Source organism: Myxocyprinus asiaticus, chromosome 32 (genome assembly GCF_019703515.2).
Source record: "Myxocyprinus asiaticus isolate MX2 ecotype Aquarium Trade chromosome 32, UBuf_Myxa_2, whole genome shotgun sequence".
In the NCBI taxonomy this organism is placed as follows: domain Eukaryota; kingdom Metazoa; phylum Chordata; class Actinopteri; order Cypriniformes; family Catostomidae; genus Myxocyprinus; species Myxocyprinus asiaticus.
The window spans coordinates 16,631,252-16,646,844 of record NC_059375.1 but is presented as its reverse complement, the minus strand read 5'-3'; the positions used below and the strand labels follow the sequence as shown (position 1 = coordinate 16,646,844).

Sequence of the window (15,593 nt, the reverse complement as noted above, 5' to 3'; positions counted from 1 at the left end):
TGACATAATGTATTATGCCCAAAGGTGTAGGGTGTCCTATTCATTCTGAAACTGTTTTCTTAATGGCATGAATCACACTGAAGGCCTAGATTGTAAATGCATGGCCCGCCACTGGTGAGATGGTAGTGCCCAGGAACCTGAATGACTCCACTGCTGCCACAGTGCCATTTAGAATGGTGAGGGGGGTCAGTGTTGGGGTGTTCCTCCTAAAGTCCACAATGATCTCCACTGTTTTGAGCGTGTTCAGCTCAAAGTTGTTTTGACTGCACCAGATGGTTAGCTGTTCAACTTCCCTTCTGTATGCAGACTCATCGTCATCCTGGATGAGGCCAATGACAGTAGTGTCGTCTGCAAACTTCAAATATCAGATTATGAGCTGAGAAGCACATACCATAAATGAATACCCTATATTAGAGTTTGTGCAAGATCAGCTATGGTGAGAATTATTATAAAGCACATTTTGTTCAATATGGTAATATTTATTTCAAAAGCATAATTTGTTAGCACTTTTGTGTTGGTGTTGTTATGAGACTAGTTCAATGTAGTCTCTTAATGGAATAATATTTCATGTTCAGACAATGATATTTGACTCACTGATGCAATCTTTTTCAGATGTTTTTTCTGTGTAATACCCATCAAATTTGAGCACTTCACTCACCTGCTCACAAGCTCAGGGGTTCCTGATGCAATATAGAATATGTTTTAAAATGAGTAATGACATTTTCTGTAATGTCAGAGATCTTTTTTAGTAATATTGTAATGTCTTTAAATGAAAGTCCAACAAAAACGACTAAATAAATAACACTGTCTTCTTTTGGCTACATTACTTACATTAGCTCACTCATCAATAACATTTCTGTAATTTAATCACCCTCATGTTGTTCAAAACCCACATGATTTAGTGATTTAATGGAATACAAGTATACATTGAAATGCTGGTGCTGCTGCTTTTTCCCATCCAATGAAAGTGAGGTCAGTCCCTAACATTATTCTTGACATCACCTTTTCTGTTCTACGGAAGAAAGTCATGTAGGTTTGGAACAACATGAAGAAGAGTAAATGACAATTGAACATTTAGATAACATCTATTCAGTATATTGTTTTATTTGCTTTTATCAAGGCATTTTAGGTAAATAATTTTTAGAAAAATTACTCAGCAAGTCTGTTGTCTAAAGAGATGTATTTATTTTGGTGACAAAGATTATAAATTGTTATTCATTTTACAACAAAAGACAATACATTTGGGTATATTTTATATGCACACACAAACACTGGAATTGGACATAACAGCTGGAGCTCTTTGTCATTTTGCTTGAGGTTGTTGTACATAAACGTCCTCTTTGCCACTGCATGGTGTCGTATCAGTTGTCTGGGACTGAAACCTCTAGTCAGGGCAAGTGTCAAGTATCCTTGCAACTCTTTGGTCCTCCTGTACCTTACAGCCCCATATACTTAATGAGCAAATAAGTGGAATACACATTGTTTACAGAGTTAACATAAGTATTCATTGTGAGTAACATTGGACTGGTCTGCCATTACACATAAAAGTGCTAAATATACTAAATATAATGCCTTTAAAATAAATATCATATTGAACAAAATGTGCTTTGTTAAATATATTAACATATATAATGTGTAAGAATCAAGGTTTTGACGTCACAGACATATATTTCCCATCATGGAGCCAGGAGTTTCGGTCTAAAAACTTAGTTAAGATTAAAATAGCAGACTCCGATAACTGATCCCTGAATCACCAAACAACACACATAGCTAGAAAGCGAATTATCAGGACTTTCATAATAAAAATGAGCTGTTTGCAACATTTAACATGTTTAGAAATTAGAGAAAATTATACAAACCTTAAGTCGCAGTGTGATTTATTCCACTGATCGCGTCTGCTTCTTTTGAAGTTTTGAAGTCCTAACTTGTCAAGAGACCATGTTGAAAAGAGAGCTTGATCCCGCCCTGATTCTAAAACAAAACGTGTTTGGTTGCAGCTAGAATGTGCTGGGATTGATCAGAGTAATATGGCCATTATCTGATTGGCTAGAAATGTTTCAGAATCCACAAATGTGTGCTGCGATCCACAAATGCACAGGAAGTGATCCACAAATAAATGCACACAATTCACAAATGAATGCTGGGCAGTGTTGTGTTTGTGAGTTCAAACATTTATTTGTAAATCTTTTTTTTTTTTTTTTTGCAAATCTATGAAAGACGGATCCCGCCACGCAATAAAAAAAAATAACAGAGCTAATTCTGACATTTTAATCTCAGTTACGCGATATAAACCCGCAATTGCGTGATATAAAGTCGCAAATGTGTGATAAACTCGGAATCGCAACTTTATATAAAGTCGCAATTGTGAGTTTTTATCACGCAATTACGAGTTTATATCATGTAATTGTGACTTTATTTTTGCATTTGTGACTTTATAAGTGGCACTGTTAATATGAAACAAAAATAACCCCATAGTTTTAACCTATGCATGAGTGTAACATGATCTTTCTGCAGCACTGGTGCAGGCACACTTTGGTCAGAGTGGAAGAAATGCGATTAAAGCGTTTACATGCCAATATAAAGCAATTAAAATAGGAGTACTCCACATTTCTCACTGCGATTATCATTACTCTGATTATTAGCAATTTTCTGTTTACATGAGCTAGTTTAATCGCAGTATTGTCTTAATCGCATAATGAGGGTGCATGTAAATGTAGCCATTGTATATTAGATATCTCATACTATACATATTTATAGGCAAGTTTGCTTTAGTTTCAGATTTAATTTGAATTTGTCCAGTTCAATATCATTGTGGAACATCATTCATTTGCTGGGAACAAAGTTTTCCCCCCACTCTGAATTCAGAGCTCCACCATTGTTATTGAATACTTGGGTGCTGATTCAGAAGTTCAATGGTGTGGCATGTCAGAACATGTACTGTGTGTACCCAACCAGCAGCCAATCAGAGAAGGGGGAGGACCACCACCTTCCCTGAGTGAGTGTAATTTCAAAGGGAATAAAGTGGTGGCACACTACTGCCCCCATGTGTCATGACTTTTTCCCATCATTAATAGGCTACTCTAGCATTAATAAACACTAAACATTTTCAACTCGGTTAATGAATTCATCTGCCAATAAATGTCTTTTCTCACAACCAACTTCTCTTTTAGGAGCTATTTTTGCAATTATTTTTAACCAACAACATGTGGTTTTTAGTAAATGCTTGAAGTTTACTAGCAGAGTAACCAAAGGTGTTCATCACATTAAAATGAGCATGTTCTACTAGGTTTGACTACCATAAAGTGTCCAGATACTTTAATCTTCATTTTGTAGAGTAGATCTATAGTTTTATCATTTTAAATATAGCTGCCTTCAAGTGCACTTAGGAAGCTCCTACGTCCGAGTTGGATATTCGTTATAACGACATGAAATCAAAGAAGCACTAAACTAAAACAAATACACCTAAAATTATGGTAAAATCTATATTTTTTCTGTAGTACCGGTGAAAAAGCGTAAGTGAATATACCTGCATGACTTTTACACAACCTGTATGGTCTCTAGAAAATTATCTAATTATTAATAAAACAGTCATTAGCTTATTCACAAAAAAGGAGTCGTTAACTTTAATTGACTATTATATCTGTTGCTTCGCTTGGCCATTATTTATGTGCTCGGAACTCATAATCATTGCTGGGTAGTAGCAGATTACATGTAATCTAGATCTTGTAATCAGATTACAAAAATCAAGTTCTTAGGATAATTAGATTACATTTTAACTCTTGTACACTGTTTTTCTTTAATAAAAAATGGTATCCTTTATCTGAGTGGTACAAGACACACACACAAAAAATCTGGACTTGATTCGATAAGTCTATAGGGTCGTAAAAGCAACACTTGTGATGTTCCAGGTCATTTTTTGACCCACCATAGAAAGTGAATCGGAAATACTAAAATACCGAGATTTTTATGGAGTTTTTGTCAAATAAAAATCAATAAATCAGACATAATGCAGAACACAACCACACATAAATGAAGGGGTGAGACTATAAAACATCCACAATGCAGAGACACACACATGCACGCACACACACATATAAATTTGTTTGATTATATTAGTGATCTCTCGTTGACTTCCATTGATTTCATATCAGATTAATTATATTTTCTATTTCCAAACTCTACCCCTAAACCTAACCCTAACTATTACACAAACGTGCACATCACTAGATTTGAAGATCAACATCATCTGACCAATTTAAGAGCTTTTTTTTTTTTTTTTTTTTACTGATGAGGACATTTGACCCTCACAGGTGTAGACATACCTGTCTCTATATATACCAAATGTACCACACAGGTTGAAGTCTGAGTCTGACCTCTGTGTCAAAGTTTATGCTAGAATTTTGATGTTTGATATAAATGACAGGTAACAAAAAAATAACAGTTTTTCCTTTGTTACACAATCAGACTTGACTCTGGAGCATTGTCATGTTTGACAGCATATCGGAGCATCATTAAGAAATCTGACACTTCAACAAGTGGTATAGAAAAAAATTCTACAATTACACAAATAATAGTTTTTTATAATGTCTAAATATACAGCTCAGGAAAAAATTAAGAGAGCACTGCAAAATTATGTTTATCTGGATATACTATTTATAGGTATGTGTTTGAGTAAAATGAAAAATTTTGTTTAAGTCTATAAAGTACTGAAAACATTTCTCCCAAATAAAAATATTGTCATTTAGAGCATTTATTTGCAGAAAATAACATAAAATATGCAGTTTTCAGACCTCAAATAATGCAAAGAAAACAAGTTCATATTCATTTTTAAACAACACAATACTAATGTTTTAACTTAGGAAGAGTTCAGAAATCAATATTTGGTGGAATAACCCTGATTTTCAATCACAGCTTTCATGCATCTTGGCATGCTCTCTACCAGTCTTTCACATTGCTGTTGGGTGAATTTATGCCACTCCTGGCGCAAAAATTCAAGCAGCTCGGTTTTGTTTGATGGCTTGTGATCATCCATCTTCCTCTTGATCACATACCAGAGGTTTTCAATGGGGTTCAGGTCTGGAGATTGGGCTGGCCATGACAGGGTCTTGATCTGATGCTCCTCCATCCACACCTTGATTGACCTGGCTGTGTGGCATGGAGCACTGTCCTGCTGGAAAAACCAATCCTCAGAGTTGGGGAACATTGTCAGAGCAGAAGGAAGCAAGTTTTCTTGCAGGATAACCTTGTACGTGACTTAATTCATGCGTCCTTCACAAAGACGAATCTACCTGATTCCAGCCTTGGTGAAGCACCCCCAGATCATCACCGATCCTCCACTAAATTTCACAGTGGGTGCGAGACACTGTGGCTTGAAGGCCTCTCCAGGTCTCCATCTAACCATTAGACGACCAGGTGGAGGATCGGTGATGATCTGGGGGTGCTTCAGCTGAAAACACTGCAACTTTTGTTATTTTGACCAGTTGTCATTTTCTGCAAGTAAATGCTCCAAATGCCAATATTTTTATTTGGAATTTGGGAGAAATGTTGTCAGTACTTTATAGAATAAAACAGTAATGTTCATTTTACTCAAACACATACATATAAATAGTAAATCCAGAGAAACTGATAATTTTGCAGTGGTCTCTTAATTTTTTCCAGAGCTGTATATCCAATGCATCACCGAAAGTAATCAGATTAGATGACCTAAAACATGTAATCCAAGATATTACATTACAGTTTAACATTTAAATCATGAAATTTGTAATCAGTACCAGATCAGTACCCAGCAATGCTCATAATTACTATGTCTTGCTTGAAAAGTGTGCTTGTGCTATCTTTCTTTAAAAATAAATGCCACTTGTTTTGATATTTTGTTATGAAATGCAATGACATTTATGCATTTTTGGCAAGTCAAAGTAATTATTGGGGAGACTGTATAGTGGGACGTCACATGTATTTGAACAAACCGTATGATGTGAAGGTTTACTTGAAGATGTTTAAATATTACTTTACTGTTTTTGGAAACTTGTTGCAGGGACAGACGCTATCTACTGTATTCAATAGTTCATTACTGTTCAATCATCATGTAATTGCTTGCATTAACAACAAATTCAATGTCCCCCAAAATTGTCAGTTTAATAGACTTTTAAAAGTATAAGGCTAAGATAGAGTAGGGGAAATAATAAACATACTGAAAGGACACAAGCCATCATAGCAATCTGACAACATTATGGGACAGTGCACTCTTCCTGTTGCACCCACCTACAAAATGCTGTACAAAACACATTCATCTACACCACATAAACACACACTCTCCTTTAAAAATAGTGCATAGCTCCGTAAAGGTACATTTCTGAAGTCAATTATTTAGACTGATTCACTCACATCAATCAGCCTCAAAGAAGTGATTTACATTAACAATCACTGTAAGAAATCAAATCCAAGCCAGCTACATTTCATATACGTAAGTTTTTTTTTATATATTTATATTCAATGTACAATGATACATTCTGAACTGCAAAGGCTCATTCATAGAAATAAATACTGCAATGACTACTTTGCAATATGAAGTCATCTCTGCTCTCGTGGAGAGGAGGAACAACTGCAAACGAAGCACTGCACCTCTACTGCGCCTTAGCTCGAATGCAAGCAGAACAGCAGTGCAGCATCAGCACACTGACTGACTACTGGTGGAGCACGGAGGCCTGTGATTAGAGATTAAAGTCTAAAAGACAAAATGTACAAAAGTGTCATAAAAATATGCTTTTGCCTCTGCATGTTTATCTACACACTAAGTCAAAGGAATACCGTTCCTTCAAAAACCGTTCTAGTGTTAAAAAGGTCAGTGAACGAGAAGAACAAGTGATGTTTCTGACAGTGGTATATGGTCAAGACAGAACTGCATAACAAAGGAGCCAATATGCTTTTGATTTTGATAAAAAAAAAAAAAAAAAAAAGTAGATCCTTTAGTTTTAAGGTTTTGTTGGAAGTCCATCAACGGGGTTATCAAACCGTTCTTTTTTTCTGTACCCTTTGGTAACTGAAACATTCAAATTGCTATTAAAGTCCACACACACTGAGGATATTGCATCTTTGCTCACAGTATTTTTTAGAAATCCTACACATCTTAAGTGGGACTGATGTAAGGACTGAGAAAGCGCTTTGTGCAAATTGTCTTTCACTTCCTTATATTTTCCTTCCTTTCCCACAAACAAATAGTTGCATTGTGCACAGTGGCCAGAGTTAAGCATTGTACTTTCAGCTGCCATCCTATAAAATATAATAAGAATGGAAGTACTGAAAATCCATATCCAAAATTATTTCCAATCCAACAGCTTCCTGATTGTGTGGATTTTCTATTTGTTTAAAGGAACAAGGGTAAAATAGTCAGAGCTGTTTGTATTGCCAAAGACGATGTGCAAAGAGCTTCTGTAACCTTCATTCATAATGCAAAGATAAACAAACAGAATTTAAGCTAAACATACTTCTAATGGTATTTGTGATCTGTATGACACAAGTAATATAAGCCAATGCTTCAAATATCTTAAATAAAGCAAAGCTGAATGAAAAAGGTCCAAAGCACAAGGGAAAAATGATGAAAATATAAAAGTCAAGAGTCTGAAGTGGGGTGAGCTTCTTTTGGATGTTGCAAAGTCCAAAATGATGTAAAATAAGTCACTCCTCATTGGCAATGACCTGCCACACGATAAGGTGACTACGTTCAGCTTTGGCCAGGAAGGGCTGTAGCTTCAGGGTGGGCTCAGCCAAATTTTCAGTGTCCCCTGCCTCATCCCCTACAATATGAAGGAGAAAGGAGAATGTGTGAGTACTCACAGCAGTATGAAAATGTGGGCACCAGGAAGCATCTGTGACCCTCACCCATCCTGAAGTCAATGTAACCCTCCCCTCCACTCATAACCAGGACAGATTTGACCAGCTCTGGCATGGTTGACTCTGAAGACTTGTCAGTACCAGCCTCACCCCCTGAACCTGAAGACGGGACCACCTGCCCTGAAATGCAGGAAAAAACAAATACGTTTATAAAACAATGGTTCCCAGAATTTTTGACCAATGGATTTGCATGAATTTTCCAAGACTTTTCCAGCTACTCAAGATTACTAGATAAGAATTTGTAAAAATCATTTTATTGCATGACTTTTCTAGGCCTTGAAACCATAATTTCAAATCCCCCTACACTACTGTTTTAGCCACATACTGTAACCGAGATGAGGAGGCCTCTGGAAGGATCAGTCAATTATTCAGAGGTTAGTCTACCTGGGACAGCAGTGAAGAACTTGACTGCGTCCCTGTGTCCGTGGAAACAGAGCTGGGCATGTGCCATGGAGCAGAAAGGCACGAAGGTGCCCGGTGTGACTTTATCACTGTTTTCATCACCGTAGACGCGGATCGCACTGCCTGGACGATTTGACATTCCTGTTGTAACTTTGGATGCTGTTGGGCGAAAGAGAAAATAAGCATTTGTAAACATTAAGGAATTGTTCACCCAAAACTTACAATTTACTCATCATTATTTACTCACCCTCATGTAGTTGCAAACCTGTATGCTTTTATTTATTCCATGCAATAAATAAAACAGAAAATTTGAACAACCTTCACACAGCTCTTTTCCATAAAATGACATGCTACCTTTGTGATGCCGTGATTGGTACTTCGGTACCAAGTCGATACTAAAATAAAAAAAAGATGTAATGATACCAGTGTTTCTACAGTAGTACCGACTCAATTCTGTCCCGCACGCTCTGACTGTCAGACGGCTACTTACAAATGCTCACACACTAATTTGAGCGCATGTTCAGATACTCCTTTTATATAGAAATGGACAATTTATCAAATTAAACTTATGATATGTCTTAGTGTGAATATTAAACACTAAATTTAATTTAATTAAATAAATGTAGTCTACATGTACTAATAATGTGTTAAGCTGCTCATATGCTGAAAACACCACATTTCATGAGCATCACACACTGTGCTCTTTGTAGTTGAGGATAGAGTGCTCATTTACTGTGATGCGCACAGCACCTGCAGACTATATATTCATATAATTAATTCATAGCATTCTGCGCTTCAATAATCACACTGGGTCATATAACCAACGTCTTATCCAGAAGTGTGAAACTTCTGTCAAAATCACAGAATCAGAACGCCTTCAAGTTAAAACCGTTCTACGTTCAAACCGCAGCTAAATGTGGCCCAAATCTGATTTTTTTTGTAAGGTTGTTCACACGACATTTGAAATGTAGCACATATCAGACACTAGTCTGAACACTCCCTCAGCATGCGTATAATAAACTTAGACATGTTCATTATTTGAATATGTATAATGAATTAACTTATTAAATTTGTTATTAGCAGTTCTTTTTTACCAGAATAGGACACTTAATGACTATCTAATAAAATATCCGCAAATGATGGAAGAACAGATGGATAAAGTAATTTTAAATCAAGTCATTTACACTCGTATGGTGGAACTGAATTAACATTAAAGCTCAAGAATGTAATATTATGAGTGAGACATCATAAAAATCAAAAGGACAGCTGGAAAAATGGCATTATATAGTATATGTCAGGTAAGAGTTGTTACCTGCAATTACTTCAGATTTCCATTGACTTGCTTGCATTCGCATTTCGATACAGTTAGAAACTGTTTTCTGCACGAGTGACATGAGCAAAGAGCCGTGTTACATAGGCTAAATCTACCTCTGCATGTTTTCATGCCTTTTCAAGCCTTTAACTTTTCTTAAAAAGGAACTGAATGCATTAAATGAAAAAGATGTGACTTGAAATTAAAGGTTTTAAACCATAACAGGCATATTACGCGGTAAACCAAGCTTGCAAGATATGAATGTTGAGTTATATTGATGTAAAAAAAAATCACATTAAATCTGGCCTGGCTGTTCACACTGAAGGCACATCGGGAAAACATCAGATACGTATCTGATTTATTTCCACATATGAAAGTGGCCCAGATCGGATTTTAAAATGTCAGACTCAAAGCACTTTTGGCTGTTCACATGGTCCTCCAATTAACAGATCTGTGTCACATGAGTGAAAAAATAAGTTTTAGGCCACATTCACCTGCGGTGTGAACGTAGCCAAAATAAAAGTTTGATTCAAAATAAAAGCTAGACATGTGATTTGAGATATTGCGAAATATTATTACTAGTGTTTACTAAAATGTATTATTATTATTATTATTATGTTGTAAAGCAAGAGTGCTGTTGTTCTGAATATAAGTTTTTATCAATGTTTTCATTTATAATGTGATGCTCTGTTGTGCAGCACCTGATTTGTCAAAAATAAGAACAATGTTTTGTTTTAGATTATGTTGTAAGGAAATTTACTAAAGCACTTCATTAAAAAAAATTTTTTATTGATTTGTTGAAAAGCAATTGTTCTATTTTCATTTTAATTAAGTTTGTATTAATTTGGTTAGACACAATTTGAATGATGATGAAATTTAATTAAACTTTAAAACATGGCATTCAGAAAAAAAAAAAAAAGGAAAAACTTGGAATTTGCGGGGGATTAGAACTGCTTTCATAGGGTCATTGAAGCAATGTTTACTTGAGAAACACTTGAAGGAAACATGCTATTTTTTTAATTAATTATTTACATTGAAATTAAAAATATGAATAGGCTAAAGGAGTTTGTTTAATAGCATATTACCTATTTTTTCTGTGGTATCGAAATTGTTATCGAGAATTGTGAAATTTTACTGGTATCGGTACCGACTACTGAAATGTTGGTATCGTGACTACACTACATATGGCTTAAGAAGTCTTGAAATATAGTGGACAAATCATATGGGTTTTTTTTTGTGTGTCTTGATTGGAGCGTGACACAAATGTCACTGTCTTAAGATTCTTCGATAATTTTCCTTTTATGTTCTACAGAAAAATAACAATATACTGATAACATGACTTGACACATTATGTTCAACAAACTGCTGACATACGCTCTGATAGAGGGATGGAGATGATGACGCCATTTCCTGTTCCGACCCACAGGCGGTTACATGACACCATCAGGGCGGTGATCCTCACGAAGGAGAAGCCCAGCTTACCAGTGCCTGTGACACATGTAATAACATTATTTAGACATGCAGTGAATTAAATTTAATTCAGTGCTGTGAAGACATAGTTCAGTCATAATCCTCACCCAGCATCTTGCTGACGTAGGGCTCAATGTCTGCGTCCTGCAGATGCTGGTACGTGTGTGCGTGGAACAATCTGAGGGTTGAGTCCAGACGGATAGACACCCAGATGCCATCCCCATCCCATGCCAGCTGTCTCACCTGGCTCTCCTTACGAGGGTGAGCGTCAAAGGCCTTCTATACATGGGGAATAGAATGAAAAACACATTAATATATTATATAAAATGTATTTGATGTAGGTATGCATATATCAGCTTTTTTTGGAAAGGCTTTGAGTGTGCAATCACATCCAATCAGATTTTTGAATCAGAACTATTTGTTTCATAATTTGCATTTTGACAGTGGCCTCTATGGATGCTACAAATATTTAATCCAAAACTATCACAAACTCAACCGCATTTTGAAACAAATCAATTTAACGCTTGATAAACATCTAAGAAAAAAAAATCGGTGACCTCAAAAAAATACCATAGAAAGGTGTTCATCTAGCTCTCATACCTCTATCTTCATGGCTTTGGGCTGAACCACAAAGATCTTGTTCCTGTAGCCACACCAGACCTTGTCATGCACTACAGTCATACAGCGGATAGAGTGATGTGGTCGGCCCAGATCTAATAGGTGGTAGTTGGTCAAGTCCCATTGGCCATCTGTAACAACACAAATATCTGTTATTATAACAGCACTTCCTCTGGTATAGTATGGCCAATATAACATATGTATCAAGGGTGAGAAATCAGTGTTATCTATGCTGTTTTACATATGGCAATTCATGTCTTCAAACAGAACTACATTACATTTACATTTACATTTATTCATTTGGCAGACGCTTTTATCCAAAGCGACTTACAAGAGAATTGCATGGGCTTTGGTCTTACCAACACCTCTGTGAAAGATTGCAAGAGTGCCATCTGCCAAAGCTACCAGAACACGTCCTTTTACATGACTTCATAGGAGAGAATGAAAGAGAAAGTGTAATGAGCAGTTGACTTTAAAGAAAGAAAGAACCTTAGTTTATGATTATGTGAATATTGTGCTGAGCTACAGTATATGACTAAAAAATATTGATATTTATAGTGATATTTTGTCACATTTTTAGGTTTGCACAATAATGTAGCAGTTAAAAATGTTTTGACATCGCAATTTTTATGATATTTTGACATGTTATTTTGATGTGCAGACCAGAAGTGTGGTGAAATTAGTCTAATGATTTGCTCTTTAGGAAACGTAGTGAGCAAATAAAAAAGGGATTAAGATCATTGTGATATTCACAATATAGCTTAATTGTATAACTGAAGCAAAATCATTGCGATAATATTTTGATTATTCAATTTGTTGCCCAGCTCTATGTAAATATATCTACAGTAACTGATGCTTGTGTCCTTACACAATCCCCAGGATGGAATCCTTTAATTTGATAGAGTGAAGGCACTTCCTCCACTGTTCCACAGAAGAGTGCACGTACACGCTGCAACATAACATGAGGAACAAATGAACAAATCTCCATTTAAGGTTCTATAACATAAAATAAAAAAACAATCTGTCATCACTACTTTTAGTTTTATAAAATTCTAAACAAAAGCAATATGTATCCGATTACTGGTGGAAATATGAACTGGCAGGTTGGAAGTCCACTTACCAGCCGTTCTGGGCCCCCAACCACATGGTGGGCAGGACGCTGCTCATCTTGCTAGCCTCCTCTCTCATGAGGTCCTGCTCCTCAGGCACTGGGCTCACAATATCCTTCACCAGATCACACTCCCTACAGCAGCCAGGAGCATGACATTATACTAACATACATCTGAATACTCGTCTGATCCTCAAGTAGTTGCACTCTAAAACTACAGACTGAGTGACATGAAGTGCTACGTTTGCACACGACTGGTACACACCTCTGTGTGTAGGTGAGTGGTGTGTCTCTGCTGTTCTGCACCCCTAGTGGGTCAGTGAAGACATGTTCTGTGTAGATTCCCGGTTGGCTCTCATCTGCAGGCGTGTTGCTGCTGCTCTCGGTGGCCTCCAGAGCTTCTTCTGCTGCCATTACTGCATCCTTCCTGCACCGCCCCAAAACCTCATCTAAGTGGACCAGATATTTAAGGTAAAATCAGGGTGTTTAGTTAACATGAGACAAAGTTTGCAACCCATTTTACTTCCGTAATCTGATTTACTAAAGAGGGAAACTTGTAGGATGAAGTGGTCAAACTCGCCAAATATGCAGCCTTTTGGCAACCAGTCCAGATCTTTAACAACCAGGGTACACTACCATTTGCAATGAAACACTTTTCTGTATGTGATTATCTCTATGCAAACTAAAAGTATATAGCACCTATCATTGCAACAATATATATATTATTACAATATATATCTATTACTGTAATAAGATGGAAATGGGGTAGAGTCTGCATTACCCGAGTCTGTGGGTTCTATGGAGTTTGTGCAGACAGTGTGAGGGATGGCCACAGGTCCTTCTGTAGAACAGCCCACTACAGTAATGCCCTCCAGACCTCCATCAGAGCCAGTAGAGCTACTGTTAGCTGTACTGTTGACTTTAGAAGCCCCTTCACCACTGTCTGCAGCCACCTCCTCTCCAGCGGGGTAATCTGTCTCACGCGCACCTGTTGTTGAGAAACAAACCAATAAAAAGAATGCACAACATCCAGAGACAACACAAACAGAACTTTTTAAAATCAACAGTGCTTGTGTATATTACAATAATCTATAAAACTCATTTAATTGCATTCTATCTTTCCAGTTATGAGTTGCATTTGTATTTTCTGACCGGGCACGCTGGCGATGCAAAGAACATGAGAGTTGCAGACGAAGAAGCTCTCAAGGATGTTTCCAGGCTGGTTAGCATCAATGACCATGACTTTAGTGGTGGGGTGTGTGGTGGTGCAGATCCACACCAGGCTGGAAAGTTCTTCCTGGTGCCTTAGTTCCTTCTCCTGATCCTAAACGCAAGCACTCTCAAGCTTAATGTCATATGTTTAAATTTACCACACCACAGGTCCAATATAAAAGGTAAAAGGGATGCATCAACACTTATTTTTTAATGAGTACTGATAATCTCTAAAAATGTAGAAATGAGCACGGTGCCCAACCAGTATCAGTAGCAGTACTGATGCATATATACTGTCTGCCAGAAGTAGATGAGGTTTGAGGGTCATCAAGTCTTGTCTATTACCTGATTCCAGTGCATTTACAGTAAATTGGCAATGAAATCAGCATATTTAGTGGCATTCTTTCAGCATACTCAGTTATTGTACTTCACACACATAAGCTGTTACATGGGTCATAGACAAATATGAATGTCAAATGTAATAAAAATTAGAAATCCTTTAAAAATCTTGTTTAAAACACATGAGTCAAATTCGTAGAAATGTAATCTGTGTGTACATGTTGGTTTCATAATTAAAAAAAAAAAAAAAAAAAAAACATTTATAGCATTTTTCACAAACCAAAATGGATTTAATGGCTTTAAAAATGTCAAGTGGTGTACTGGAGGTATTGAAATACCTTTCTTGCAACTTGAATACACCTGGGGGTACAACTTAATTATAAATTTCAAAAAAACATTAACACATTTTTTTTTTTTTTGTCACAAATATCAAGAAGTTTTCTTAGGGCTACTCCATTTGACCTGAACAAAATGTGCCTTTTCATAAGTGTCAAAATATATATAAAACATTTTAAACATACAGCCATGAATATCTAAAGAGGTCCTCTCTGTTTTATGGATTCTTTTGTCACATGACAACAGAATAGCTTCACTCGCTGAGCACTTTATTAGGAACACTATGGTCCTAATAAAGTGCCTGATGTGGTCTTCTGCTGTTGTAGGCCATCCGCCTCAAGGTTTGATGTGTTGTGCATTCTGAGATGTTATTCTGCTCACGACAATTGTACAGAGTGGTTATCTGAGTTACTGTAGCCTATCTGTCAGCTCAAACCAGTCTATCCATTCTCCGTAGACCTCTCTCATCAATAAGGCGAAATACACCCACTAAGCATTTTATTAGGAACACTATACTTATACTGGGTAGAGCCTCCCTTTGCTCTCAAAAACAGCCTCAATTCTTTGTGGCATGGATTCCACAAGATGTTGGAAACGTTCCTTTGAGATTCTGGTCCATGTTGACATGATTGCTTAATGCAGTTTCTGCAGATTTGTTAACTGCACATACATGCTGCAAATCTCATGTTCTAACACATCCCAAAGGTGTTCTATTAGATTCAGATCCAGTGACTGGGAAGGCCACAGAAGAACAGTGAACTTATTGTCATGTTCAAAACCAGTTTGAGACAACTTCTGCTTTGTGGCACAGTGCATTATGATGCTGGAAGTGGCCATTAGAAGATGGGTAAATAGTGGCCATGAAGGGATGCACATGGTCAGCAATAAATATCAAACACGCTGTGG

The 15,593-nt window shown here is 36.7% G+C and overlaps 1 protein-coding gene across 5 annotated transcripts in view; it reads right to left on the bottom strand.

Moving 5' to 3' along the window:
* Positions 1–6,929: 6,929 nt before the first annotated feature.
* The window catches only part of LOC127423160 (C-Jun-amino-terminal kinase-interacting protein 4-like), a 76,865-nt gene continuing 68,201 nt past the window's right edge, over positions 6,930–15,593 (bottom strand). For 4 of the 5 annotated variants that reach the window (XM_051667275.1, XM_051667276.1, XM_051667277.1 and 1 more), the window contains 12 exons: positions 13,953–14,124; positions 13,582–13,788; positions 13,066–13,249; positions 12,813–12,935; positions 12,561–12,641; positions 12,052–12,119; positions 11,675–11,823; positions 11,182–11,353; positions 10,979–11,092; positions 8,275–8,451; positions 7,879–8,010; positions 6,930–7,793 (listed from right to left, as the gene is read on the bottom strand). In XM_051667275.1, coding sequence (XP_051523235.1) covers positions 7,675–7,793; positions 7,879–8,010; positions 8,275–8,451; positions 10,979–11,092; positions 11,182–11,353; positions 11,675–11,823; positions 12,052–12,119; positions 12,561–12,641; positions 12,813–12,935; positions 13,066–13,249; positions 13,582–13,788; positions 13,953–14,124 — 1,698 coding nt within the window. In that variant the 3' untranslated portion in view covers positions 6,930–7,674. Of the gene's footprint in view, positions 7,794–7,878; positions 8,011–8,274; positions 8,452–10,978; positions 11,093–11,181; positions 11,354–11,674; positions 11,824–12,023; positions 12,120–12,560; positions 12,642–12,812; positions 12,936–13,065; positions 13,250–13,581; positions 13,789–13,952; positions 14,125–15,593 lie in introns of those variants that run through there. The other variant, XR_007894285.1, reaches the window with a different exon arrangement.